This window comes from Alternaria infectoria (assembly GCF_024043175.1).
Source record: "Alternaria infectoria strain BMP 0036 chromosome Unknown scaffold_9, whole genome shotgun sequence".
NCBI lineage: Eukaryota > Fungi > Ascomycota > Dothideomycetes > Pleosporales > Pleosporaceae > Alternaria > Alternaria infectoria.
The window spans coordinates 206,844-232,019 of NW_026250698.1; the positions used below are offsets into that span (position 1 = coordinate 206,844).

Genomic DNA, 25,176 nt, shown 5'->3' on the forward strand with positions numbered 1-25,176 from the left:
TAGTCTGACCATGCGTAGATATATTCTTGTAACGATCGCCATAGCCAGTGTGTGTATGAGCCTAATTGCTATTGCTCAGAAGTCGTCGTTACAAAGCGGCCTAGTGACAGCGATACCAACTTGTACTTCCTTTGCCGCATACATCGTAGCTTATTGCTTCCCAGACGGGCGCAGACGAGAGCCAGACGCAGGCGAAAGGAGTACGATGGTATAGCGGCGGACGGTAGTCCCTTTGGTGACCAAAGACGCCTAGAAAAGAGTTGGGTTTCCCGCATCATAAGGCTGGTAGAGCTGAGTCTTCGCATGCACCGCATCGGTTTCCATGCTGCCCAAAGTAGAGACGCAGGGCAACTACTTGTACCATCCTGTCGGTGGTTCTTTCATCTTGAACGGAGGCGCGATTCTTCTGCAATAGAAAGTAACCTTTTCATCTCTTTCCATTTCGCAATTCATCATCGTTAGGCATCCGACAATTAGGTTGTCGACGGAGCGGAATCTCAGTGTACTTCGTATCAGTGAAGTAACTCAAGTCGAACTGCGGTTCCAATCGCTGCTTCTCAGTAACTTCAGTAACCTTTTCTTCTGCATCTTTCGTCTTGGTGTGCGCGCTTCGAAAGAGACGATCCGCATCTTCGCGTGGTGACGATGGCGGCGCAGCTTTGCCAAGCCAAGATGTTCCACGGCCGCGCCAGCAGAGGACGGAACGGGCATTGCCTTGTCCAACAACTTCGAAGCCATCTTCGGTCGCATTGTTCCCAGTGACATCAGGCTCTTCCCACCATATCTCAACGCCGTCGAAGATGTCTAGATTTCGTGCGTTCTGCGCTACGCGAAGCGCCTGCTCCATGTCTGCAACCTCGAATAGGACGACTTTGGCTTCTACGTCTCTGGCAATCTGGAGCAGGCGCGGATAGAAGCGATCGCCCTGCTCTTTATCTGTCTGCTTGATCCTCCGTGGAGGTACCAGCGCGAGCTTTGGCTCGAAACCGCGTACCGAACGCGTTGTCGTGTGCCAAAAGGCAGCTGGCGAGATGTACGGAGGGTTTGAGATGAGAATGTCCCAAAAGGACGGTTGTCCCGCCCAATTGAGCGCTGCCGTCAGCGATAAGACGCCTTCAGTCTGATCGTCAAATGGATTGATCAAGACGTCCGCTTGTATAAAATCCACTTTCCCTGTGTCTTGAAGTTGTCGTGTTCTGCGTAGATTTTGGAGGTTGTATCTCGCGAGATCAAGAGCCTTGTCGGAGATGTCGACACCGAGAAGACGCAGGTCTACTTTGTTGGAGGCGGAGGACAATTCGTGGTGGAAAAGGAGGGGTATGCAGCCGGTGCCGGTGCACAGGTCGAGTACGCGTACTTCGGAAGGGAGTTCTTTCGCATTTCGTAGGAGACCGGCGAGATGTGTGATTGAAGCGGCTGTATCTGCTCTGTTTGTGTCATTGTCGTTAGCCTTGAGCCGGAGAGAAGCCATAGTTCTATATACCTCGGGATTAAGACACCAGGCCTACAGCGTATTTCCAGGTCGCCAAAGTACTCTGTACCCAGCAGATACTGCAATGGCTTCCCAGCGGCTCTATCCTTGACTAATTGTTGCAGTAGAGAAGCCTTAGCTATCGTGTCTCCTTTGGCGCGACGCGCTTTCGCGACTTTCTCGACATGTTCGCGGAGCCATCGCAGCTCGTTCTGGGCAGCCTGCAGTTCGCGACAGGGCCCGAGAAGAGCAGGCAGGTAGGGATCGATTGCGCGCGCCTTGCGGATGAGCGACGTTGGTATCCGTGGCATGTTGAAGGTGACGCGGTGGGGTGGAGTTGCGGTCGCCTCACTAGCGTCGGCTTCATGTCGTCTGGCTGCTGCAGCATCGCGGCGTTTTGTCCAAAACTTCGGTAGGAGAACGACACATCTTGACGTTGCCTTCGACAATAACAACGGAGATCTACAAATTCATCACGATACGACAAAACCTTGTTGGTGCCTATTGGTAGAAAGTATAGTATATCGGCAGCACGTGCTCGGTAAACCTCAGGACACGCGGGCGGCTCCTGCCTCATTACTTTTTCGGCAGCCTGCAGGCCTTCCCTTACACCCGACTCAGTCTTTCGGTTTTCATCGTGAATACGTCTACACTACATCCAAATCAACACTTGGAACAGTGCATGGCATCCAACATGCCGTATAGCTAAGCTTTAATTTCCCCGCGCGACGCCCGTTCTGACCCACCATCCCCAACATCACGCCCATACCCCATACTTTTCTAGTTCACATTTATCCAATTGCTGTGAATAGCGCGCATTACTAACCTAGCTGTATCCACCTGCTGAACGGTACAGTGATACCGAATTTCATTATGAGCTGTCGTGCCTTCTTGGCCCAGCCACACGCGGATGAGTATTTCCAGGCCTCCCCAGGGATCTGTGGCGGGCTCAATGACAAACGAAGAGCACGACCAAACATTGGTATGCTGAACAACCCGTAACAACACACACCGTTTCGCTCTCAGCATACCCAAAGATTCATTCCCATATAACCAGCAATATACCACAAGTTACACCCACCATGCACATCACCAGGCACAGAGACACTCCAGCCCATACAACACCTTCCCCACATCCCTCCAAGCGCAAAGTGCCAAGTCCCCTCCGCCATTGGTTCTGCAAGAGCGGAGAGAGCATCTGACTTGTGGGGTCAAACAACCGCATGTGTCTCTGCATAGAGGACTTGGCAATAACCTTGACTCGGCAGATGGGTAAAGTCGCTGTGGTTGGCACGGTATCCGACCCAGTCTGGGCAAGATGATCTTCAAAGTATAAGGTAGGATTCCTGGTCTTTAACCCCAGATCTTGCTTCTCAAACGACCGCAATCCTTCCAACGAGGCTTTCGTTTTTGGCGATGTCTGACAACAACGGATATACATGGCGCGACCACTCGCGCTTGTTCCTTGCATGCGGCGTTGTTATCTTGAGTCCGTTTCAGTATGGCTTTGATTTTGGTATGATTGGAGGGCTGCAGGCTATGGTGGGGTTTTTGAAGGTACGACACTACGGCATCGCTCTTTCCCCTTCGAAATTGAAGGCGAACTGACTGTACACGTTAGATCTTTGGCTATCAAACCGACAAGTCACCCTTAGGATGGAATCTCACCACAGAACGGCAACAGCTCATTTCGTCGCTCATGACGCTGGGCGCTTTCATCAGCTCAGCAACTGCTGGCGTACCATCCACCCGGTTCGGGCGACGCATGTGTCTGGTTGCGGCATGTGTGACATGCTTCGTGGCTAACATCATGATGATGGCGACGGAGAACATCGGAGCGCTCTACGCCGGCCGTCTGATTATCGGTTTTGCGAACGGCTACTTCATGACTTTCTCGCAGCTCTACCTGCAGGAGAGTAGTACGGCAGAGCTTCGTGGTATCTTCCTCACAGGCTTCAACTTTTTCGTTTCCTTCGGAACTTTGATTGGCACGATTGTCGACTGGGCCACTGCGAAACGACCAGACAAATCTGCCTACCTCATCCCACTAGGACTCATCTACGTGTTTCCACTTATCATCATCTGCACGATATGGTTCATACCCGAAAGCCCCCGATGGCTCATCCTCCAGGGACACTTCGAAGAAGGCGTAAAAGCACTAGAATGGCTTCGTCCCGCCCGCCACGACTCCCGCGCCGAAGCCACCGCCATCCTCGCCGCAATTGAGAAAGAGAAAGAGTCCAGCTCCGGTATAGGTTGGCTTGACATGTTCAGCAACCCCGTCGACCGACGTCGTACTTTCCTCGCCGTCTTCGCAGTCTTACTCCAAGCAGCATCAGGCTCCATGTTCATCATCGGTAAGACCACCATCAAACCCAACCCCAAAAAGTCCGCACTAACACACCCCAAGCATACAAAGCCTACTTCCTCTCCATGGCCAAAGTAACCGACCCCTTCGCCATGTCCAACGTCCTCTCCTCCATCAGCATAATCGCCTTCATCGCAAACTCCTTCATAGTAGTCCGCTACGGCAACCGCCGCGTCCTCCTCATGACCGGCCTCCTCGTCTGCGGCATCCTCCAACTCATCATCGCCACCGTATACCACCAAGCCCCCAACGCAAAGTCCACCGGAAAAGTCACCGTCGGCCTCACCGCCATTTACATGTTCTCTTACAACGGCATGATATCCACCTACGCCTGGCTGTCCGGCGGCGAACTCCCCACGCAGAGACTACGTTCCCATACGTTTGGACTGGCGGCTAGTGCGGGGTTTGTAGGCGCGTGGCTGACGACGTTTACGGCGCCGTATTTTATTAATCCGCAGAGTATGAATTGGGGGCCTAGGTATGGGTTTATCTGGGCGCCGAGTTGTGCGGTGGCGGCGACGTGGGTTTTCTTCTTTTTGCCAGAGGTTAAGAATAGGACGTTGGAGGAGATTGATGAGATGTTTGAGGCGGGATTGTCGGCGAGGCAGTTTGGGAGTTACAAGTGTTTGGGGGCGGCGAGGGGGGATGATGAGAGGAAGGTGGGGAGGAGTAGTGTGGAGAAGGAGAAGGAGGTTACGGTGCTGGCGAGTGAGAAGGTGGCGGCTGAGACGAGTGTGTCGAGAGATTAGCGGGATGGGTGGATTGGGTGATCACTGCAACCGGAAGTATACTGGAAACGTAACTGAGAAGTGGGTCGTGGGGTATCTCATAATATATTGCTATGTTCCCTCGCTGTTCGCTCCACAGGCATAAGCATCTTATTTGCTAAACATGTATGCAACGCCTCAAGCGGTTCTCAACCAAGTATTCGCTCGATAACATGTCTTCCACCTGGCTCTTTCCTCTGGACCACTTTTCTAACACCAAGGCCCCAACCTTGGCTACCCTTCTCACCCATGAGACTCATCTCAACCTCACACTCTCGTTTGTCCTTGCTCAGGTCTACGATCTTGCCCTTGGGCTTGCTCGCTTGTAGTAACGGTGTATTGAGCGCAATGTTGATAATCTGCGGCCTCGTAACGGGTGTGAGAGGATGCATACGCGTCTTCGGCGTCCGGCTGCCAGTGATTGTAGATGATGCGGCCCGCTGTAGATGCGAGTAGATGATATAGCCTGGCATCTTTGCTGGCGGTGTGCGTGCGAGTATAGAAGAAGGGTGTAGGAAGACGTATTTCGAGTGTGGGTCGTCCGAACGCTCTGATTGTGACGAGAACAGAGTAACGTATGGCACATCGATCGCGGTCTTGGGTTTCCTTGGGAGCTCAGGAGGCACAGGAGCAAGATCGGCGCGCATAGCAATCTGATCGATGAAGCCTGCCGCGCATATCTGGGTGAGCAGATTGATGTTTCGCTCCGAAGGTGCTGGAAGCTTTGCATTGTATGCTCCGATAGCGGTGGGTCGATGTGCCCGGACAATGTTGGTGAGCTGGTGGCGGAGCTGACTGGCCTCGTTCATGGACTTTGGATTGAGGAACATGTCTTCGCAAAACCGGTGCGAGTCAGGCTCGTACGCGTAGGCACAGATGGCGTTGCTGAGCTTGATGCAATCACTCTGCTTCGCGTTGATGCTCATCTTGGCCTGTGCGGTATTGTAGGCTTTGCGCAACCGGGAGCGCTCTTCGGCTTCGATGTTGTCCTGCTCGGTGCGGATGGCGTCGGAATCTTTGACGGGCTCACGTAGCCCAAGATTGTTCTCTGGGACGATGAGTTCTGGTACAGATAGGGCAGCCACCAATGCGATGGTTTCAGCTGCGAGATTCTGTGCGACACCCATTGCAACCATACGTGCGAATCGCGGATTGAGAGGATATAGCGAGAGCTCGTGGCCAAGCTTTGTTACTTTGCCATCCAGAGACAATGCTCCAAGGTATGAGAGCAGATTCTCAGCCTTCTGCAGACTTTCCCTGTCCGGTGATGTGGGGAAAGGGAAGTTGACGACTGGGGCGCCCATACTCTTCAACTGCAGCACTACGCCTTCCAACGGTGTCCGTGAGATCTCCGGAGCAGCATACTCTTCAAAATCTCGCTCAAACACGGCCGATGAGTACAGGCGATAACAGTGACCAGGTCCAGTACGACCCGCACGACCGGATCGCTGGTTGGCGCTAGCCTTGCTGATCCAGCTGACTTCGAAACTCTGGACTCCAGTAATGAGATCGTATTTCTTCTCCTTGGCTCTTCCGCAGTCGAAAACGTAGCGGATACCGGGTATTGTCAAACTGGTTTCTGCGACGTTCGTCGCAAGGACAATAAGACGAGAGCCATCAGGAGGTGGGTCAAACACCCGCAGCTGCTGATTTGTGGGCAGTTGTGAGTAGAGAGGCAGAACATGTACGTTCATAACAGTGTCCTCTGCCTTTTCGTCTTCGATCTCGAACTCTTTGTCGTCTTCATCATCCAGTCCCATTATCACGGAGCCTTCCGAATCCGAACCATCGTCGTCTAGGTAGTTCTGATCTTCAGCCTCTCCGCCCAACTCAATGTCCTCGGCCTCTAGTGGCGTCTCCGCTGGAGAAACCACAACTTTGCCATGCTTCACTTCCCGCCCCTGCGTAGAGGGGAAGGCTTCTTTCAACCGTTTTGCAAGCTGCGAGATCTCGCTTTGTCCAGTAAGGAAGACAAGCATACCACCCTTGGGCAGCTTTCGATGTCCTCTGCAGACCTTACGATACATCTCCTCAACGTAGTCTCGCTGGGTGCGACGCGCGAAGTGGTTTACAACGGTGTATTGTCGACCCTCTGCCTTGATCAGTGGCGGAGGCTCACTCCTGAACAGGCGTTTGTTCTCGGTAAAGTCTGATATCCGCAAAGTAGCGGACATGATGATCAGTTTGAGAGGCTTGTTCTTTGGGTCTTCTTTGACCATCTGAGCGCGAAGATCCACTATCCTGCTAAGCATGCCAATAAGAATGTCGGTGTTCACACTACGTTCGTGAGCCTCATCGATGACAATCGCCGAGTATTTTGTCAACACGAAGTCTTGGGTAATCTCCCGTAGCAACACACCGTCGGTCATGAATTTAATGGCGGTTTTAGGACTCGTCGTCGTGTCGAATCGGATCTGGTATGCCACTTTCGTACTTTGGTCGCCGAGTTCGTCGCCGACACGTTTCGCCATACTGACAGCGGCTACACGGCGCGGTTGTGTAACACCAATCATGCCAGGCGTAGGCCCGTCTGGCGCTCCGTATCCAGATTCTAGGAGAAACTGAGGCACCTGCGTGGTCTTACCACTACCCGTGGCACCCCAAACTACTACCACGTCGTTGTTGTGTATGGCCTCCATGATCTTCTGCTCTTCCGCTACGATAGGAAGCTGCAGTCTTGACTCTTGTATCTCTGGTGACCGTTCGACGTTCACGCTGAAGGCTTTCCGTGTCGCATCCGTCGCCGTTTTCGTCTCAAGTTCTGGGGGCAGAGGATCTTGCTCGGGAGCTCGAGGTTTGAAGTTCGCCGGAATCGGTGCGTAGGAGAGTTGGTTTGTCGGGGTGAAACCCACTTGCTCATTTCTCTGCTGCGTTGCCCAAGCCTTGAAAGCCGACGTTCTTTCCTTCTTCGCGATCTTGTTCTCTTCGTCGGGACTGGTATCGCTTTCCTCGTCGCTGTCGTCCTCAGAGTCTCCGGACTCTCCAGATTCGTCAGAAGCTTCGGATCCGGAAGTTGATGCCTCCTCTTCCGAGTTCAAACCAGCGTCGTCGGACTCAGCAACAGATGCTTCAGATTCATCCCCACTGTCCTCATCGTTGTTCTCGCTGCCCGAGCTGAAGCCCTCCCATGCCACCTCTTCTTCGACCACGACGGGCTTGTTGGTCTGGCCTTTCCGGCGCTTTCGCACTTGTATAACGGGTTTGCCCGACTCGTCAACCTCCAGAGGCCTCTTCAATCCGCTTCCAAAGAGTCCACCAGTTTGCCGTGGCGCTGCGGGGGGCTGTGAGGTTGGCTCCGAGGCTTCAATTTCGGGCTCGGAGGGTGATGGGGATGGCGCTCGTTCTCGTGAAGAGCCGTTGGTTTGCGCTGCTTGCGAGGGGATCTGTCGTGCGTTTGGTTTCGAAGTGGGTATCGGCGCTTCTTCTTCGTCTGAACTTTCGTCTCCGACCTCCCTGACCTCGCGCTTCTCCAGTATCAGGCCTTCGTTCTTTTCCACATCTATGCCGGCTCTGCTCTCAGCCAGTGCGCGCCTCATTGCCTCCCTCTTGGTGTCCGCTCCTCGACCGAGCTTCTTCGAGCTTTGGAACAAACTGGTGTCGACTTTCTGGGTCGCGAGCTTCTTGAGCAGTTCGAGATTCTCTTCTTTCTTGAGTTTCGTATCCTGCAAAAGTTAGACTTGAAGTTCTTCTTGGTACAGTCGTAGCGCAAATTGACAACGAAAAGTGCTGGGAGTCTTGTGTGCTGTATCTCCACGTACAATGTATTTGTCGAGGCGCTTCTTCTTCTTGCCGCTCATCTTGCCCTGCGACTCTCGGGTGAGCTCATCCTTGAGCGCAGCCTTCTTCTGGGCGCGCTCCTGCTCATCCTGGGGCAAGATCTCGGTCGCATTGGTGTCGACGGTGGCCTCATACGCCGGCGTCTTCTGGCGAGCCAGAACCTTGTGTTTTCGCTGTCGCGGCACGAACTTGGGCATTTTGGTGGTTGCGGCGTCGAGGACTGCTCGCAGCGCCCGAAAGTTTTTGGTGGGGATCTGACGCTAGTGGGAACTCCGCAGCACTTCCGCCGGGTGCGAGTCGAGTGGGCTGTTGATCTGGATTCAACACCACGCACCGCCAGACACGAACGCGAAAGTCGCATCAGTACTCTACTGTGCGCCTAACTACTTTCACTATACCAAGAGCCTGAATCAACTCGCTCGCCTTTCATCGCATTACTCGTCGCATATCAGCTACCCCTCAGCAATAGCGATCGCATCGCACGGACAACACCATGGCAGCACCCACAACTTCAGACGACTACGTCGTGACGCCCGCCCCATACCCAGCGCGTACCAGTACGGCAACTTCGGCGATCAAGAGTATAGAAACTACAGCAACGGCGGTCAACTTTGCGGACAAGATTTTGATCACAGTGACACAGAATGGACGGTTAGCGCACTGGGTGTGTGAATATATTTGTTTGTCTGTAGTATCTTCTGCTAACACCATTAGGTACATGTACCCCTTGACATTTCCGCGACCGATGCCTCCATGACCTCGAATGCCTACCTCGAACGCGACGAAGAAGACCCTAACTCAGACCTCCTTCCTATGCACCATCTCACGGCTACAACTATACTTGGCGGTACCATGGCAGAGCTCGACACTCTAGGCTCAACACTCGCGACACAGATTGCCAGTGCCATCAAGCAACGCGACGACAGGGAAACCAGGATGGTCGTACTGGGTATGGGACTGGACAAAAGCATGATTGGAAGAGAAGCATTCAGCGAGCTGGTTGGACTTGTGCTGGGAGTCATATGAGATCGAATTCGTATTGCTTTAATCTATGCAATGCTCGACGTGATAACCGTTCGGATCTGTGCCCAAACGCCACTTCATCGAATCTTGGGTATGTCATCCATCCGTCCTCCTAAGGTCAACTTTTGCCCCTCTATGCGCCGTCCCATGCTGACCAGTCAAGTACCGTAACGCCGACCCAATGCAATCCAGAACCGATTCCTTTATACGCTCTCACGGAGCTTGTTGATCAGAACATCGACCGACTCCATGTCGTTGGCGTCCAGCTTTTGTTGCGGCTTGAACTCGGCGGGCACGTGCTCTACGGCGGCATCGAGCGCAGCCTGGAAGTTGCGGACGGAGGACGACAGGGCGAAGACTGCCTTCTTGCGGACCTTCTTCTCGGTGTCCGAGGTGGCCATGCGGACGAGGGTGGGAATAGCGCCGACTACGAGGAGCTGGGGATCGTTAGTATGTTTTGTGAGTGTGCGCGAGATCTGTGATTGCTTACCCGTTCCTGTGTCCGGATGTTGTTCTGGACAGCAGTGCCGCAGCACCATGCAGCGTAATATCGGAGTTCAGACTCCTTGTTCTCCAACTGTTCGACAAGAGGCACCCATAGTCCCAGACTCTCGATGTTGTTTGCGTTGTCGAGGTTCTCGATGAGTTGTTCAAAGTTGTCGAAGGCGGTCGTCCGGTGCTCCAGCTCGGCCTCTTCGTTTTGAATGACCTGCATGCTCTCCTGCATCAGTTGCGCATCCGAGGGCCCCGACATTCCCGTCATGAGTTGTTGTAGCGCCGTCGCGTCGATTTGAGGCGGCGGTTGGTTGGCGGCAGCGGCATCATTGCGCGAGGCCTCGGAGTTCTGGATGCCCCATTTGAGGAGGTTGTTTAGTCCTGGGTCGTTCATGGTGTTGGATAGGCGTTTGATGTGTGGTGTGTTGTGTGGAGGTTGTATGTAATCGCGGGGTGCGTAGCCATTGAATAATTTTGGCGGGCCTTATGACGCCGACGCTCGCGAGGGGACCAGCAGCTTCGCGGACCTTCCATGGGAGATCGTGCCCAACCTTGGAACACAGCTGTCAACACCATCAACCACATGGCGGGAAACGAACAAACACGACAAACATGGCGCGGTGCAAAAGCTGGTCGATGTCGGCTCTCAATGACATAATCACGACATGTTGGCATCGAGCATGGCATTGTTGCTGCGAATGCTCGTCTGGCTAGGTGCACTGCTGCTGCCCCTCCGCACACGTGACCATCGTATTCGGAATGGGCGGGGATGGCGAGTTGGCGGTGAGCGAAGCCGCGGATGGCTGGGGGACTGACTTGTGCTCGACGCTGACTTGTGCATTCACAGCGCACCGGCGAGAACACGTAGGTGCTAGTGGAGTGTCGATGATTGCTATACGCCAAGGATCGAACACCGCTGCCTGGCGGTCTGGTAGAGTTGACGTGCGCCGACAGCAGCTTCCTCGATGCTGTGGCGGGGAGCTTGCGTACTCTCCCAGTACGTACCACCGGGATAGATAGAGTCCATTCTAGGCTGCACACTTTGGGCCGCACGTATAAGATGCCCAATGCTGTTATCGTCGTGAAGCCAGATCGCCAACGCTGAAATTATACACAATCCCCTTTAGGAGCCGCCCGTTCGTGCAAAGCCTCCTTCGCGCCTGCGCTCCTGCCACCCCGCTAAATCTGGGCAAGGCCGACCCGCTTATTTAGCACACCCAGTTCTTGCCTCTGCGCACAAGAACCTCAACCTCAACACCGCCGCCGAACTTGTAAGCTCCCCGAACACCTCCGTACCCTTTTTACTTTTTCACCGCTAGCTGCATCTCTGAGCCTTCCCACTGACGCTCAATTGCTCCAGCGCTCTTACATCGACACCCATCTACAACTCCACGTCTACTCTAATCTCACCCTAATCAATCAACATGGAGGGTAAGCAGCTCCACCCCGACCGCCCCGTGTCCTGACCATCGCCGTCCACCATGCCCTCTATCTCAATGAGCTCTGCTAACCTCGATTGCCCACTACAGAGGAAGTCGCAGCCCTCGTCATCGACAATGGGTGAGTTGGCACCCCCCGAAGCCCAACACCGCCATCCCTGCCGTGGAGGGGCTGTCCGCGCCTGAGCCTTATCTGAGCCGCGACGACATCCTCCACGACAGCGCGCCATGTTCGGAGATGAAATGAGCTTGAGCTGACAATCTCCAGTTCGGGTATGTGCAAGGCCGGTTTCGCCGGTGACGATGCGCCCCGAGCAGTCTTCCGTAAGTACCTCCATTTCCGCCTCCCAGCTGCGGCGGGATCAAACGCCATCTCGAGAGCACTTCTGACAGCTTTGCAGCTTCCATCGTTGGCCGACCGCGTCACCATGGGTACGATGAACCCCCCGTAGCCCCTACGCACTCCGCCGTCTAACAACAAACAGTATCATGATTGGTATGGGCCAGAAGGACTCCTACGTCGGTGATGAGGCACAGTCGAAGCGTGGTATCCTGACCCTGCGATACCCCATTGAGCACGGTGTCGTTACCAACTGGGACGACATGGAGAAGATCTGGCATCACACTTTCTACAACGAGCTGCGTGTTGCCCCCGAGGAGCACCCCGTTCTGCTCACCGAGGCTCCCATCAACCCCAAGTCCAACCGTGAGAAGATGACACAGATCGTCTTCGAGACCTTCAACGCTCCCGCCTTCTACGTCTCCATCCAGGCCGTCCTGTCCCTGTACGCCTCCGGACGTACCACCGGTATCGTGCTCGACTCCGGTGACGGTGTCACTCACGTTGTCCCCATCTACGAGGGTTTCGCTCTTCCCCACGCCATCTCCCGTGTCGACATGGCTGGTCGTGATCTGACTGACTACCTCATGAAGATCTTGGCTGAGCGCGGTTACACCTTCTCCACCACTGCCGAGCGAGAAATCGTCCGTGACATCAAGGAGAAGCTCTGCTACGTCGCTCTCGACTTCGAGCAGGAGATCCAGACTGCCAGCCAGTCCTCCAGCTTGGAGAAGTCCTACGAGCTTCCCGACGGTCAAGTCATCACCATCGGCAACGAGCGTTTCCGTGCTCCTGAGGCTCTCTTCCAGCCTTCCGTCTTGGGTCTTGAGAGCGGTGGTATCCACGTCACCACTTTCAACTCCATCATGAAGTGCGATGTCGACGTCAGGAAAGACCTGTACGGCAACATTGTCATGGTACGTTGAACGCTATAATCTCGCAAAACACAGCTAATAGCAGCCAGTCTGGTGGAACCACCATGTACCCCGGTATCTCCGACCGTATGCAGAAGGAAATCACCGCCCTCGCCCCATCCTCGATGAAGGTCAAGATCATCGCTCCCCCGGAGCGCAAGTACTCCGTCTGGATCGGTGGTTCCATTCTCGCCTCGCTCTCCACCTTCCAGCAGATGTGGATCTCAAAGCAGGAGTACGACGAGAGCGGTCCCTCCATCGTCCACCGCAAGTGCTTCTAAGGTACTGGAGGTCATGCGTCTACGCGATTCATCGACTGACGGTTTTCTTCCAAGCGTGTTCTTGCGTACGGTTCTCGAGATCATGACAAGCCTAGTAGCGGGGGCATCCTTGTATTGGTGCCTTGTTATCCCGGGGTTTTACACATGTCGATTGTCCACAAAATAGCACAGCGGGCCAATGGTTGGGTGTTTGAGTTATGGAGGAGCTTGAGCTCACATGGGGGTGTAGGATCTTAAGATTGTAGCTTAGAGCCTATGGACACTTTCATATCCCTTACGATCTTTGGCTGTCTCTGCGTGATGAGTGATGATGTGACAACGCAATCTGCAGCTGCAAGCTCATGTGTATCTCAAAACCTCGACCTGGCACGTATTTACGTGAACGTACGACAGTCAAACACGCGCGACGCGTCGCAAACGTGCCTGGCCTTTCGATCAAAGTAACGACGTGTGGAATTGGGACGAGTGGTTGGACATCCCTGCTAGCGCGGAAGTGTTGTCCTCCGCGGGAAGGCACGAAGCGACGCGTTCCTCTGCAAAATGCTTACATGCTACCTTCCATCTCACGCATGAATCAGCATGATATGACTCAAATCCTTATCTAGGTCCTCCTCATCTTACCCAGCTGTTGTGTTGTTCATTTTACTATTTGTCGTTCTTACCGCGACGTTGGTCATACTGGGGCGATTGCCTCCGAACTCCCACCGGTCACGCGACTTCCGCATCTAAAGTCGCCCGAGCGGCCTCTATCTAGTCAGGATGTCTTCATCGTCTAGCAAACCCGCTGATGAGAACACACCTCTCCTAACCCAAGTAGACCCAACACCGATAACAGAGGATCAATCGATCGACCCTTCATCTCAGCAAGATGACATCGAAGAAGAAGACCAGGATAAGCCACTGCCCAAAGCTCAGATCTTTCTCCTGTGCTTTACGGTATGCGTAGCGCCGATTTCCTTTTTCTCCATCTTCCCTTATATCAATTTTATGATTGAGAGGGTGGGGAATGTGGATAAGGAGGATGTTGGGTTTTACTCGGGCTTGATCGAGAGTCTGTTTAGTGCGACGCAGATGTGTGTGATGATCTTTTGGGGGAGGGTAAGTATCACTGGTTTCGCTGTAAAGGAGGAAAGACACTTGCTGACATAGCATCCAGGCTTCTGATCGATATGGGAGGAAGCCTACTCTCATCATATCTTTGTTGGGCTTGACTGTCGCCACGACTCTCTTTGGAATGAGCCAGACCCTCTGGCAAATGGCATTGTTCAGATGCCTGGGTGGTGCCTTTGCTGGAACGGTCCTCACTGTCCGGGCAATGATTTCTGAGAACAGTACTAAACATACTCAAGCGCGAGCTTTCAGCTTCTTTGCTTTCGCTAGCAACATGGGTATCTTCATCGGTCCGCTGATAGGTATGTGTCCCGCAACGCCATGAGCCAACAATGAGCTAAGTACAGATCTATAGGTGGTGCACTCGAACGCCCTGCGGATAAGTTCACATCAACCTTTAGCAAACTGCAGTTCTGGCATGACTATCCCTACGCGCTTCCTAATTTTGTCGTATCGGCTCTCGCTATCTCTGCAGCAATCACAACGATGCTTTTCGTTAAAGAAACACTGCACATCCATGGCGACAAGAAGAAGGCTGCAAAATCCACCATGTCTACCTGGGAGCTGATCAACCGGCCCGGCGTCATGCGAGTACTCGTCGTATACAACTACGTGATGCTGATGGCATTCACATTCACAGCCGTCTTTCCAGTCGCACAGTATACACCCGTCAAGTTGGGTGGCCTCGGCTTCACCGCAGAACTTATCGCTGCTTGCACAGCGTTGAACGGAGTATCTCAAGCAGCCTGGCTACTCATTGTATTCCCTGCGCTACACAAACGCGTAGGTACTGGCTATGTGCTCTATCTATGTGCATCAGTCTGGCCACTTCTATTCATCGTCGGTCCGGTATACAATTTTCTACTCCGGCATGGGCATACTACCATCTTCTGGGCTACTGGGCCACCTCTTCTAGTCCTTGCAAGCGGAGTGTCGATGGCCTTTAGTAAGTCTCCATAGACACCTGTATCTTGCTTCGCTAACGTATACAACAGCCAGCGTCCAGCTCGCGCTCAACGATACATCGCCCTCACACGAAACACTCGGTACGCTCAACGCCGTCGCACTTGCGGCGCAGAGTGGCATTCGATCCGTAGCACCGGCTCTTGCGACTAGTATATATGCTATTGGCGTCAAGTACCATATTCTGGGTGGTCAACTTTTCTGGCTTTGTCAGCTCGTTCTGTCCTTCGGCTTGTTTGGGCTGTTGAAGCTGCTTCCTGCAAAGGCTAGGGGGGACGTGAAACCGAAGCTGTTCAACGGCAGTGCTTGATGCATGGTTCTGTATAAATGGAAACACTACTCCTGCGCATGTCGTTTTGCCGACTGATATCGGAATAAAATAGGAGGCTCTTATATGCATGGATCTACTGTAAACTGAGGGGATGCTGTGGTAGTGTCGCTTGCGTGTATGGAAGCACATTGCCCACAATGAAGCATCGCAGAAAGACTTGAGGAACGAATATCATCGAAGGCTTACGAAAAGGCAGTTGCAAAGCTTACTCCAGACAATAGACACAAGATTTTCGCAAGCGCCGTAAGAATCGCATATTCAGCTCAAGTCAACATCTTACTCTGAGCTAACTACACTAAGACTTGCGCCTGCCTTATCTGGAGCCTGCGAAGGCCTTCAACCTCCAATAGGCAAAGATAGTCGACTGGAGATCTTCACGGAGACAGCGATCGACTTCATAGGGTATAAATTTGCGCATATACTCTGACTGTGTAATCTAGATCACAGCCGATGGTTTGGGGGCTCAATTTAGCTTACGGGGGCGCAGCTGCCAAGCCTGCGTAGGCTGACATTACCTATGTGTGGCTTATTCCCAACCTCAGCACTTTGCTTCCTGCTCTACACATCCTCAATCAAATTTTGTCTCGAAGATGAGACTCATCAACGTAAAAAACAAGAACCTGGAGGACTTTACAGGTCGTTCACCCCCAGAATACGCTATCCTGTCTCACACATGGTCAACCCCGAAATACGATATCCTGTCTCACACATGGGGTACCGAGGAGATCACCTTCAGTGAGATGCAATCTCAGCAGCCTGATAAGGACAAGGCTGGTTGGAAAAAGATTGAACTATCATGCAAACAAGCCGAGGATGATGGACATGGCTATGTTTGGTGCGATACTTGCTGCATCGACAAAAGCAGTAGCGCTGAGTTGTCGGAGTCCATTAACTCCATGTTTCGCTGGTACCAGGAAGCCGAAGTATGTTACGCTTTTCTCGAGGACATCTCGGACGTCAAAGATTTGGGAAAAGCCAAGTGGTTTACGCGAGGTTGGACTCTTCAAGAACTCATCGCGCCGAAGAGCCTTGTGTTCTACGTAGAAGACGACAACGCCGCATGGCGAAAGATTGGTATCCGAGAGGAGGTGGCAACGGCAAATCAAATTGCAGGAATAACTGGGATTGACGAGTATTTTCTACGTGGTGTAGATTCTACGAGCCGTGTTCATGGAGCGAGCTTTGCCAAAAGAGTTGCTTGGGCATCGAATCGAACTACGACAAGACATGAAGATATCGCCTACTGCCTCATGGGTCTCCTCGATGTCAACATGCCGCTGCTTTACGGAGAAGGGGGTGTCAAAGCGTTCCGAAGATTACAAGAAGAGTACCTCAAAGTCAATCCCGACCAATCGTTTCTTGCGTGGCTTCGTCCCGAGGACGGGGAGCCAAATACATCAGATGGTAACCTCTTCGCCGCTCATCCTAAGTACTTCCAAAAGTGCAATAAAATATCACTGGCTAGTGATGACGCTGCTGCCTTCACTTTGAACAACAAAGGGCTCCAAATTCGCCTACCACTATTCCAGAACAGGAGTGACAATGCCATACGAAGTCCCGAGTATTTTGCCATTCTCGCCTGTTATTCAGACGCGCAACCTGGGTATCGTATTCGCATACCTCTACGTGCCGTGGAGAGGTCTGCCGAATCATTCACTCTCTTTCCGGGCCGTGAGCACGTTCCTGACTTGCCTGACGAGTTTGACGATGCACATATGACGAACTGCGTTGTACTCAGAACACTACCGCCTTTGACCCCACGATTACTATCAGTCAACAGCTTACCCGAATTGATCTCGTGGAAGCCAAAGATCATCTATCTCAATCCATCGACTGGGACTTGGGATTGTCTGAGCGAGCCTGCAGATCTGGATCCGAACATCCTGCGCCCCGAACTAAACTCACAATATCCGTCGATCCGAATGCCCGACCAACGAGAGTGGGCCAGCTATGGGGTCCTTCTTCATCCTCCGTCCCCATACTCGGACAATACGAGCAGTGACTGTGAGAATATATCGTGTTTGAAGGTTCTGATAAGAGTGGACGTCAGATTCGAGAGGCGATATGAAGTCAACGTACGCATCCAACTATTCCACATCGCTGGGAATGAAATCTTGACAGATTCGGAGGATCTCCTCAGCGTATCGTCCACAGAGCCACCGTCAAATTCGCGCTCTCGAATCATTTACATACCCACTCAACCATCAGAAACAATCCATGCATCGGCCTCGTGGAAGCGTATTTCGAGCCAAGACGTCCTGTCTGTGAAGATCGATCTGGCATCAGTCGATAGGCATCGTGCACATCAACTGTATGCACTTTCGATCAGTGCATTCAACTTAATTATCACTAAAGATCCGCGGGTGCACGCCCTCTATGGAACCATAGCTATGCTGGTCTTAATTACATTCGGGCAGCCTAATGCATTTTCATTCGAGGCGCTCGGTCTTGGTCTTGCCGTCACGTCAGTCTACTTTATCACACTTCCGGCAGTACGGTTTATGGTTTACATACGACCAGAATACAGGGTGGTATATTTCCGCCTACCGTTTGCCATGGCATTCTTACTACTCAGTAAACAAAACTTCGTCGATTACAACGACGTGCCGTCTGCTCGATACTATGGAGCCCTACATTGGGCTTTGGCGACTTTGTCCGCATATCATGTGTTAATGACATTCGTGGGGCGTATGGGATATAAATCTCCACACGAGGAACAGATGTATGTCCAGGAATTGGACCCCAGCACTGGACTTGAACATCTGTTGCTAGATGACACAATATGACAGGCGACGGAAGGGAATATACTGTGTAGTTGAATAGTCAAGATTTGCGCAAATCTTCACAAAAGAGCAGTCTTCCTGGATGTGCGATGTAGATGTTACGCTTCGTCTAGAACGGAGCAGCTTATTGCAAGTTTTCATCTTAACGTGGGCTGCAGACTTGTTCAGTTGCTTTCTGGTATGAGGTGAGAACGCGTAACTTTCCATCACTCATCTCCAGGGCTACCTAGGTACCTCCCATCATCCAAGCCACCAAGACTGTCGCAAATTCCCGAGCCACAATGATGTACAACACCACTGCAACCCTCCACGTCATCCCCAAGAAGCAAAGTAGCACCTCTAACGGCCCGTCTCGGCGTCATCGACCCGCGCCGACAGCACCACCACAACCACCCGAGCCATGACGTCCTTCAAGCCACGGAAGCTGAAACACGTGCAGTCACGATAAGGCTACACAAGCAAGCAAGCATTGCTTTGCATCAAGTCCCAGCCCCCCAGCCATCGCTTATCTGCGCTTCCCCGTCGCAGCTCGTGCAGCCAGAACATCGGCGTGATGACATCGAAGGCGGGATGATCACACAACACCCAACCACCCCCCAGCCAGAAACACGCAATTCTCTGCCCAGCCAGCCAGCGTGTCCAAAAGCCGCCCGCGGACACACACCCCGTGCGATCGACATTGCGTCCTGCGACGCAAAAAGTTGCGGCTAAACAGCTGTCGTGCACGGCTTGCGATACGTATCGTGAGGAAAACGTCGACTCCGCAAAGCGGCGATCAAACGTCATGCATCGTGATAAGTGAGCATGAGTCGGGACTGTCGCACAGTCACGCAGTTCCCGATTCAAGTTTCCTTTTTGCACATCCTCCGTGTTCGCGTCGGGAGAACGCTGCGCGGGAGTGGTTTTTATTGAAACGTGTATCAATACAAACAGCATCCATGTCAGGAGCAAAGTAAGGCTGCTAAGATGTGGGCGACGAAACACTCCGCGTCTTGGCCCGGGCAGAAAATGCGTGACAAGCAATTGGCAAGCCTTTTTCCCCATTGTCAGAGCGCCTCAGGATCGGGAGACGTGATCAAGGCGCGACACGTTGTGCTGCCGATGCGAAGAAGATGCGACAAGCGTCACAATGGCATCAGCCATCGTCGTCGTGAACGATCCGATGCGACGCGCTGCAATGGCATGGGGGGCATGTCCACGGGTATGTCACTTTGCCCAGACAGGCGCACGCGAAGAGGTTTAGTTCCAACCGTCACGGAGGCTCGGCACGCTATTAAGGCCACCCAATATAACCAATACACCACTGGATCGCGACGAAAACGTTGGCCGGAGATGCGCATCACCATCTAGCCCAACCTCTTTTCGAAGTAGTCTCTTCGGGGGTACTATTAGTTCGTAGGCTTTACGTGGCAGACTTGGAATATTGCGATGCGATACGGAAAAGGAGTACAGCGACCGTGTCTCGATCTCTTAGTCTCTCGAGAATGCTATTGGGTGGGTGAGCAAGATAGCTAATGTCGTTCTAAGTAATCAATTGCTTCACCGTGCATGTGTGTCACGTTCGCCTAAGCATTACATGCCTTGCGCGAGCTGCTGCACAAAGTATGTCATGTTCGCGATAGCTTGCATGGGCTTGCCCAGCCGTTGGTTGGTGCATTAGTAGAGGGAGGCGATGGCGTGCAGCTGTCGCTTTACCCCGCTTGGGAACTGGCAGAGAGGGTGAGCTACCACGAGCTATCTACCCCGCGTGCTGTTATGGTTTGCTCCGCGCAGAAGTCGTAAGTGGCTTGACTTGGGTATGCATGCTGTGTGACCACCAGCTGTCGTTCTTATCGGTGTTGTGTCGACGGAATGTAAGGCGGGTGACTAGCGGCAATTGGAAAGCCGTGAATCTTTCCGATGTACTAGCGACGCGTAGGACTTCGTGTGAACTTTATTGCACAGAAATGATTGGGGGAATTCATTGAAGCTCAAGTTGGAACTCAACACAGAATTTGAAGTAGAAGAAGTTGGCTCACGTCAAGTAGGTCACAGCGATGATTGCAATCGGGGTATTAATTTGAGACAATGAAATTATGCTTCTTGGTATACATGAGAAGACTAGCAAGACAGTGATGAAAAATTAACCTTGCTTCAGGTGGGTTCATCAATCCCGTACAAATATCCAAATACACATCGCGTCATGGTTGAGTAGCGACCCTAATTTACTCGTCATCCTCCTCTTCAACAGCACGGGGAGCAAGGACGTAGCGGGTTGTGCCGTGCTTGTCCTTGCCGTGCTCGAGAGACAGCTTGCTGAGGGCGGCAATCATGTTCTCAATGGCAGGGTTCTTGCGGCTGCGGTCCTTGCGGCCGAGGGTGTCGAGCCATGCGATGCGGTTAAGCATGTAGTAGACAATGGCGATGATGATGGTGACACCAATGGAGTAGGCCCAGACGACAACGACGGTGACAATGTCGACCCATCCGTCGTCACGGAACCTGCTGTTGATGGTGGGAGGGTTGGTCTGGTAAGGAGCACCGGACATCCAGCCGAAGAGGGTGAAGATGGTCGCGAGAGCGTCGACACCGAGAATAGCGATAATCAGCTGGAATGAGGGGAAGGTCTTGCCACCACGGGTAACGAAGATCAACCAGTTCTCAGTAAGAGCAACCTCGAGGAAGAGAATGGGCTGGATAGCACCGAAGTTCTGGATGATACCTCCGCTGGGGATGAAGAGAGTACCACGGACGATCCAGGTACCGAGAGCGAGGAGGAGACCGAGAATGACGGAGATGAACCAGATCTTGGGCAGTTGCCATTCGACGGGGCGTTGCTCAGAGTGGGCATTGTCGTAGGCGACAGCGACGGTGGCCAAATCAGCGAAGAGGGCAAGGAAGACGATGAGCTCAGCGCGGATGGTCTCGTTGAGGATGATCATGGAGGTGACGAGGTAGACTTCCAAGTGCAGGCAGAGAGCGATACGGTACTGGATGTAGGCCTTCATACGCTGGAAAATCTGGCGAGAAGTCTTGATAGCCAAAACAATGGTGGAGAGACCGGGGGCAAGGAAGACGATATCAGCGGCAGCCTGGGCAGCCTCAGTGGAACCCTCGACGGCAATACCACAGTCAGACTTCTTGAGCGAGGGAGCGTCGTTGACACCGTCACCAGTCATGGCAGTCAAGTGGCCACGCTGTTGGAGCATCTCGACGACCTGGTACTTGTGCTCAGGGAAGACTTCAGCGAAACCGTCGGCGCGCTCAACGAGGTCGTGCTGGGTGGTACCAGTGAGACCACCGCCGATGAGCTTGGAAGAGTTGTAAACCTTGGTACCGAGAGCAAGCATCTTGCAGGTCTCCTTAGCGATGGCAATAGCGTCACCAGTCAACATCTTGACGGGAACACCGAGCTGCTGAGCCTCAATGATGGTCTGGGCGGTATCCTCACGAGGGGGGTCGAACATGGACAAGAGACCGAGAAGGATCCAGTCACCGTCATTCTTCTGGTAAGCGACACCGAGAGATCGGAAACCACGGCGAGCGAACTCAGCGGCCTTCTCCTTGTAGAGGGTAGCGGTGACCTCATCGCAGTTGGCAAGGTTGACAATGGCCTTGGGGGCACCCTTGGCGCAGACGTACTTGTCGCCGCCCATGTGGCAGACAGCAGTGATACGCTTGGAGACGGGGTCGAAGGGAGTGAACTTCTCAGTCTTCCAGCCCATGTTGAGGATCTCGCGGGCCTTGGGGTAGCGGCGGATGGTAAGAATGGTGACCTTGTCAATGGGGTCGAGCGACTTCAGGTTGTGGGAAGAGGCAAGAGCAGCGACAGCCATCATCCAGTTGACGTCCTGGCCCTCAGCAACGTAAGGCTCGCGGAGAGAGAGCTGGTTAGCGGTGAGAGTACCGGTCTTGTCAGAGCAGAGAACATCGACACCGGCAAGCGACTCGATGGCAGTGAGCTTCTGGACAATAGCCTTCTGCTCAGCGAGGTAGGCAGCACCGACAGCGAGGGTGGTGGTGGTGACGACGGGAAGACCGACGGGGACACCGACGATGAACATGATGAGGGCGTAGTGGAGAAGGGTGACGGACTTGTCGGTTCCCTCACGGGCCTTAGCAATGGGAATGTGACGGAAGAAACCACCAATCCAGGCGAGCAGGATGAAGAACATGACGAGGACGAGAAGCGCCGTTCCGATGGAGTTCATGATAGCCTTGAAGTGACCCTGGTCCTGAGCGCCCTGAACGAGGGTAGCAGTGCGACCGACGAAAGAGTGCTTAGCAGTGGTGATGACGATACCGTAGGCCTTGCCGCGCTTGCAACCAGTGGTGTAGTAGGCGACCTCTCCCATGTACTTGTCGACAGCGAGAGACTCTCCGGTGATGGACGATTGATCGCAAGCAACGAGAGGGTGGCCCTGAGTGATAGGGTTCTCCTCGTCGAACTTCTCCTCATCGACTTCGTCATCCTTCTCGTCCTCGGGGTCAGCGTCGTGGAACTTGTCCTCAGCCTTGAGCTTCATGTACAAGTCGAAGTCCTCAGGGTGGTCGTAGCCGCAGATAAGACGGGCGTCACCGGGGACGGACTGGCCCTCCTCAATAACGACGATGTCACCGGGAACAAGCTCGCGAGCGAGAATGGTCTGTTGCTGGTTGTCACGAACGACGGTGGCCTTCATGGCGATATCACCCTTGAGCGAAGCGACGACATCGGCAGCCTGCTTCTCCTGGTACCAACCGACGATGGCGTTGAGCAACAGGATACCGCAGATGACACCGAAATCGACCCAATCCTGAAGACCAGCGGCGAGAAGAGCAGCGAGCTCCATGACTATGATGCGTTAGTTTTGCGCTAGGCCAAATTGTGCAGGGATGCTTACCGTATAGAATGGGACCAGTGAAGTAACCGATGAATTGCTTGAGAAGGTTGGTCTTCTCGGAGGAGATTTCGTTGAAGCCATAACGCTTGCGACGCTGCTCAACATCGGCGGATGTCAAACCAGTGCGGAGCTCAGTGTTGAGGTCTGCAATGCGATGTTAGCAAATTTGTTTCCTCATCGTGTTGCTCATCTCGCATGCTGCAGAAGCGGGTAGTTTGGTGGAGCCGGTCTGCATGATTGGCTCCACCGAGGAGGCCGCTATCGCGTCGCTAGCAGGGAGCAGCTTGAGCGCGGACCAGGCCCGCGCCAGCCACCAGATGTCGGCCCTCGAGCTCAACAAAGGATGAATTGGCGAGGCAGGTGACGCGCCGCAGCGCATTGCTGCAAACGGATGTTGTGAGGGAGAGATTGGTAAAACTTACAGTCGTCAGGGACAGCGCCGGCGTCCTGGATGGGAGTGGCGGCGGTGGGAGAACCCGACTTCCAGAACTGCCACCAGGCCTTCTTCTTCTGGGTCTGCTCGGCGTGCGGGTTGGTTCGGGTGTCGCGGTAGAAGAGGATGTACTTCTGGAGCGCCGTGTACTCGTCCATGCCCTCGAACTCGGTCATGGAGACGATGGACTTTTGCCGCTCAGCGGCGCTGGAGGCGCGGGGGCGCTCAACATCGTCGTTGGGCGCCATCTTGTCGAATTAAGGAATGCTGTTGCTCGTATGTATTATTATATCCGGTAACTCTAGGCACAGAGAAGGCTTTCCGAGGCGACTTGACGGTGAGGTTGAGTGTCAGGTCGAATGTGCTGTGCAAATGGGTAACTGCAAGCAGGGCCTTCTCTGTGAAGAAAGTGCAGAGGGTGCGGGAGAGGCTCTGGTTAAGTAGCGCGGCAGAAACTCACCCACGTATCAACCCAGGGAAAAACTCAGCAAGGACCGACCTTTGGCCGCTATGAGGGATTTATGATTGTCATAAAGCTAACCGCGGATGGAGCTTAGCTCGAGCCGAGAGTCCCGGGGGTGAATTTGTTGTGAGCGGCCCGTGCGCCAGCCGCTACATCATCGGCGCGCGACATGGCGCAGAGATTGGCCGTCGCAGCGCCCGGCCGAGCGTGATGCGCTGATGACGGAGTGCTTACTACGATGCTGTACGGCTGCGACTGCGGTTGCTGTGTGCGCAGACTCTGGTACCTCGACGGGCACCAGCCGACAGCAATTGGGATGTCAGCAGCCGGCGTCGCGATTCGCAGCGCGGTTCATTGCTTCTCCACCAGCGGCAGCAGAGATTAAGCTGGAGATAGCGCGACAGTCCGCGACAAGCGTGCAGCGCTGCAGGGATCAGCTCCCATGACGTTTGGCAAGAGCGACCGGCAAACAGCTCCTCCACGCACCTTGCTCACTCCGGACGCACCAAGCTTCAGCACTCACACGCAGGAAAGCTTGAGTGCTTGGCGCGATCTCAGCCAGAGTGCGAGGCATTTTCCCCCCGTACGAGAGAGCCGCGTATCCAGACTGCTCCCCACGCTGCCTGCGCGACTTTCCGACTTTCGCATTTGCACAATTTTCTTCTAGCGGCCTTCCAGACCCACGAACCAAGATATGCCACTTATCCCAACTCCCTCAACTGCAGCCGCCGCGCCATAATATCCGACTCCCCCCATGCAGCGCGCGCGACCAGCATGCCCAGATGAAGCAATTGTTTTCTGCCCCCCGCGTAATCGACCGCCGCCGCTTCTGCACAAAGGACCGCACTCCATGATTAAGCACGTGCCAAGCGGCTAAGGGGCGTCTCGGGGCCTGCCTCGAATCAGCCTTAGCTGTCCACCACCCGACCATATCGGCCGAATCAGAGGCCCCCAGCCGCCCAGCGTCGCCTGGCCAACGGCTCCCAATTACACCCCATGTTGTGGTCATACAATACATGCTATCTGCGACTCCACACGTCCCATGGCGCCGTTGCGATGCTACGCACACACGACGTTGCGCAGGGTCCTGTCTGTTGAATTTGGATCGCGACCGAGATGACTTGGCTGTCGTGAGGCTGCAGGCATGGATGCGCCAACGCGCCCCAGTTCTTTCCAGACCGAGGAAGGCCTTCCCAACGAGGAAGCCGCGTCGGCGCGCCACGTGACGTCCTGCCTGTGGCTCGCTCTCGCCTCCCTTGGCTGCGCGACTGCCGATGCTTCGCCGGTACACCAGTGAGCCTCACCGCATTGCCTCAGCCTCCAGAACGAGTGCGGGAATAATCATCGCACCCACAA

The 25,176-nt window shown here is 53.8% G+C and overlaps 8 protein-coding genes across 8 annotated transcripts; 4 read left to right on the forward strand and 4 right to left on the reverse strand.

Moving 5' to 3' along the window:
- Nucleotides 1–427: 427 nt before the first annotated feature.
- Nucleotides 428–1,782, reverse strand: J4E92_006027 (uncharacterized protein; the record flags this gene model as incomplete). The annotated part of the gene is made up of 2 exons (XM_051497402.1): nucleotides 428–1,422; nucleotides 1,509–1,782. 2 exons carry the CDS (start codon nucleotides 1,780–1,782, stop codon nucleotides 428–430), a joined length of 1,269 nt encoding a protein of 422 aa, XP_051352049.1.
- Nucleotides 1,783–2,887: 1,105 nt separating this feature from the next.
- J4E92_006028 (uncharacterized protein) lies at nucleotides 2,888–4,588 on the forward strand (the record flags this gene model as incomplete). The annotated part of the gene is made up of 3 exons (XM_051497403.1): nucleotides 2,888–3,028; nucleotides 3,093–3,828; nucleotides 3,882–4,588. The coding sequence occupies 3 exons, from the start codon at nucleotides 2,888–2,890 to the stop codon at nucleotides 4,586–4,588; spliced, it is 1,584 nt and encodes a 527-aa protein (XP_051352050.1).
- A 167-nt stretch (nucleotides 4,589–4,755) lies between these two features.
- Nucleotides 4,756–8,580, reverse strand: J4E92_006029 (uncharacterized protein; the record flags this gene model as incomplete). The annotated part of the gene is made up of 2 exons (XM_051497404.1): nucleotides 4,756–8,268; nucleotides 8,365–8,580. The coding sequence occupies 2 exons, from the start codon at nucleotides 8,578–8,580 to the stop codon at nucleotides 4,756–4,758; spliced, it is 3,729 nt and encodes a 1,242-aa protein (XP_051352051.1).
- Nucleotides 8,581–8,876: 296 nt separating this feature from the next.
- J4E92_006030 (uncharacterized protein) lies at nucleotides 8,877–9,409 on the forward strand (the record flags this gene model as incomplete). The annotated part of the gene is made up of 2 exons (XM_051497405.1): nucleotides 8,877–9,047; nucleotides 9,098–9,409. The coding sequence occupies 2 exons, from the start codon at nucleotides 8,877–8,879 to the stop codon at nucleotides 9,407–9,409; spliced, it is 483 nt and encodes a 160-aa protein (XP_051352052.1).
- A 200-nt stretch (nucleotides 9,410–9,609) lies between these two features.
- Nucleotides 9,610–10,295, reverse strand: FES1_2 (hsp70 nucleotide exchange factor fes1; the record flags this gene model as incomplete). The annotated part of the gene is made up of 2 exons (XM_051497406.1): nucleotides 9,610–9,843; nucleotides 9,897–10,295. The coding sequence occupies 2 exons, from the start codon at nucleotides 10,293–10,295 to the stop codon at nucleotides 9,610–9,612; spliced, it is 633 nt and encodes a 210-aa protein (XP_051352053.1).
- A 1,030-nt stretch (nucleotides 10,296–11,325) lies between these two features.
- On the forward strand, nucleotides 11,326–12,875 carry J4E92_006032 (actin; the record flags this gene model as incomplete). The annotated part of the gene is made up of 6 exons (XM_051497407.1): nucleotides 11,326–11,332; nucleotides 11,431–11,461; nucleotides 11,609–11,664; nucleotides 11,742–11,772; nucleotides 11,826–12,597; nucleotides 12,645–12,875. 6 exons carry the CDS (start codon nucleotides 11,326–11,328, stop codon nucleotides 12,873–12,875), a joined length of 1,128 nt encoding a protein of 375 aa, XP_051352054.1.
- Nucleotides 12,876–13,634: 759 nt separating this feature from the next.
- Nucleotides 13,635–15,258, forward strand: J4E92_006033 (uncharacterized protein; the record flags this gene model as incomplete). The annotated part of the gene is made up of 4 exons (XM_051497408.1): nucleotides 13,635–13,973; nucleotides 14,032–14,287; nucleotides 14,341–14,931; nucleotides 14,981–15,258. 4 exons carry the CDS (start codon nucleotides 13,635–13,637, stop codon nucleotides 15,256–15,258), a joined length of 1,464 nt encoding a protein of 487 aa, XP_051352055.1.
- Nucleotides 15,259–20,266: 5,008 nt separating this feature from the next.
- On the reverse strand, nucleotides 20,267–23,605 carry J4E92_006034 (uncharacterized protein; the record flags this gene model as incomplete). Its single annotated transcript, XM_051497409.1, has 3 exons — nucleotides 20,267–22,875; nucleotides 22,925–23,068; nucleotides 23,347–23,605. 3 exons carry the CDS (start codon nucleotides 23,603–23,605, stop codon nucleotides 20,267–20,269), a joined length of 3,012 nt encoding a protein of 1,003 aa, XP_051352056.1.
- Between the last annotated feature and the right edge of the window lie 1,571 nt (nucleotides 23,606–25,176).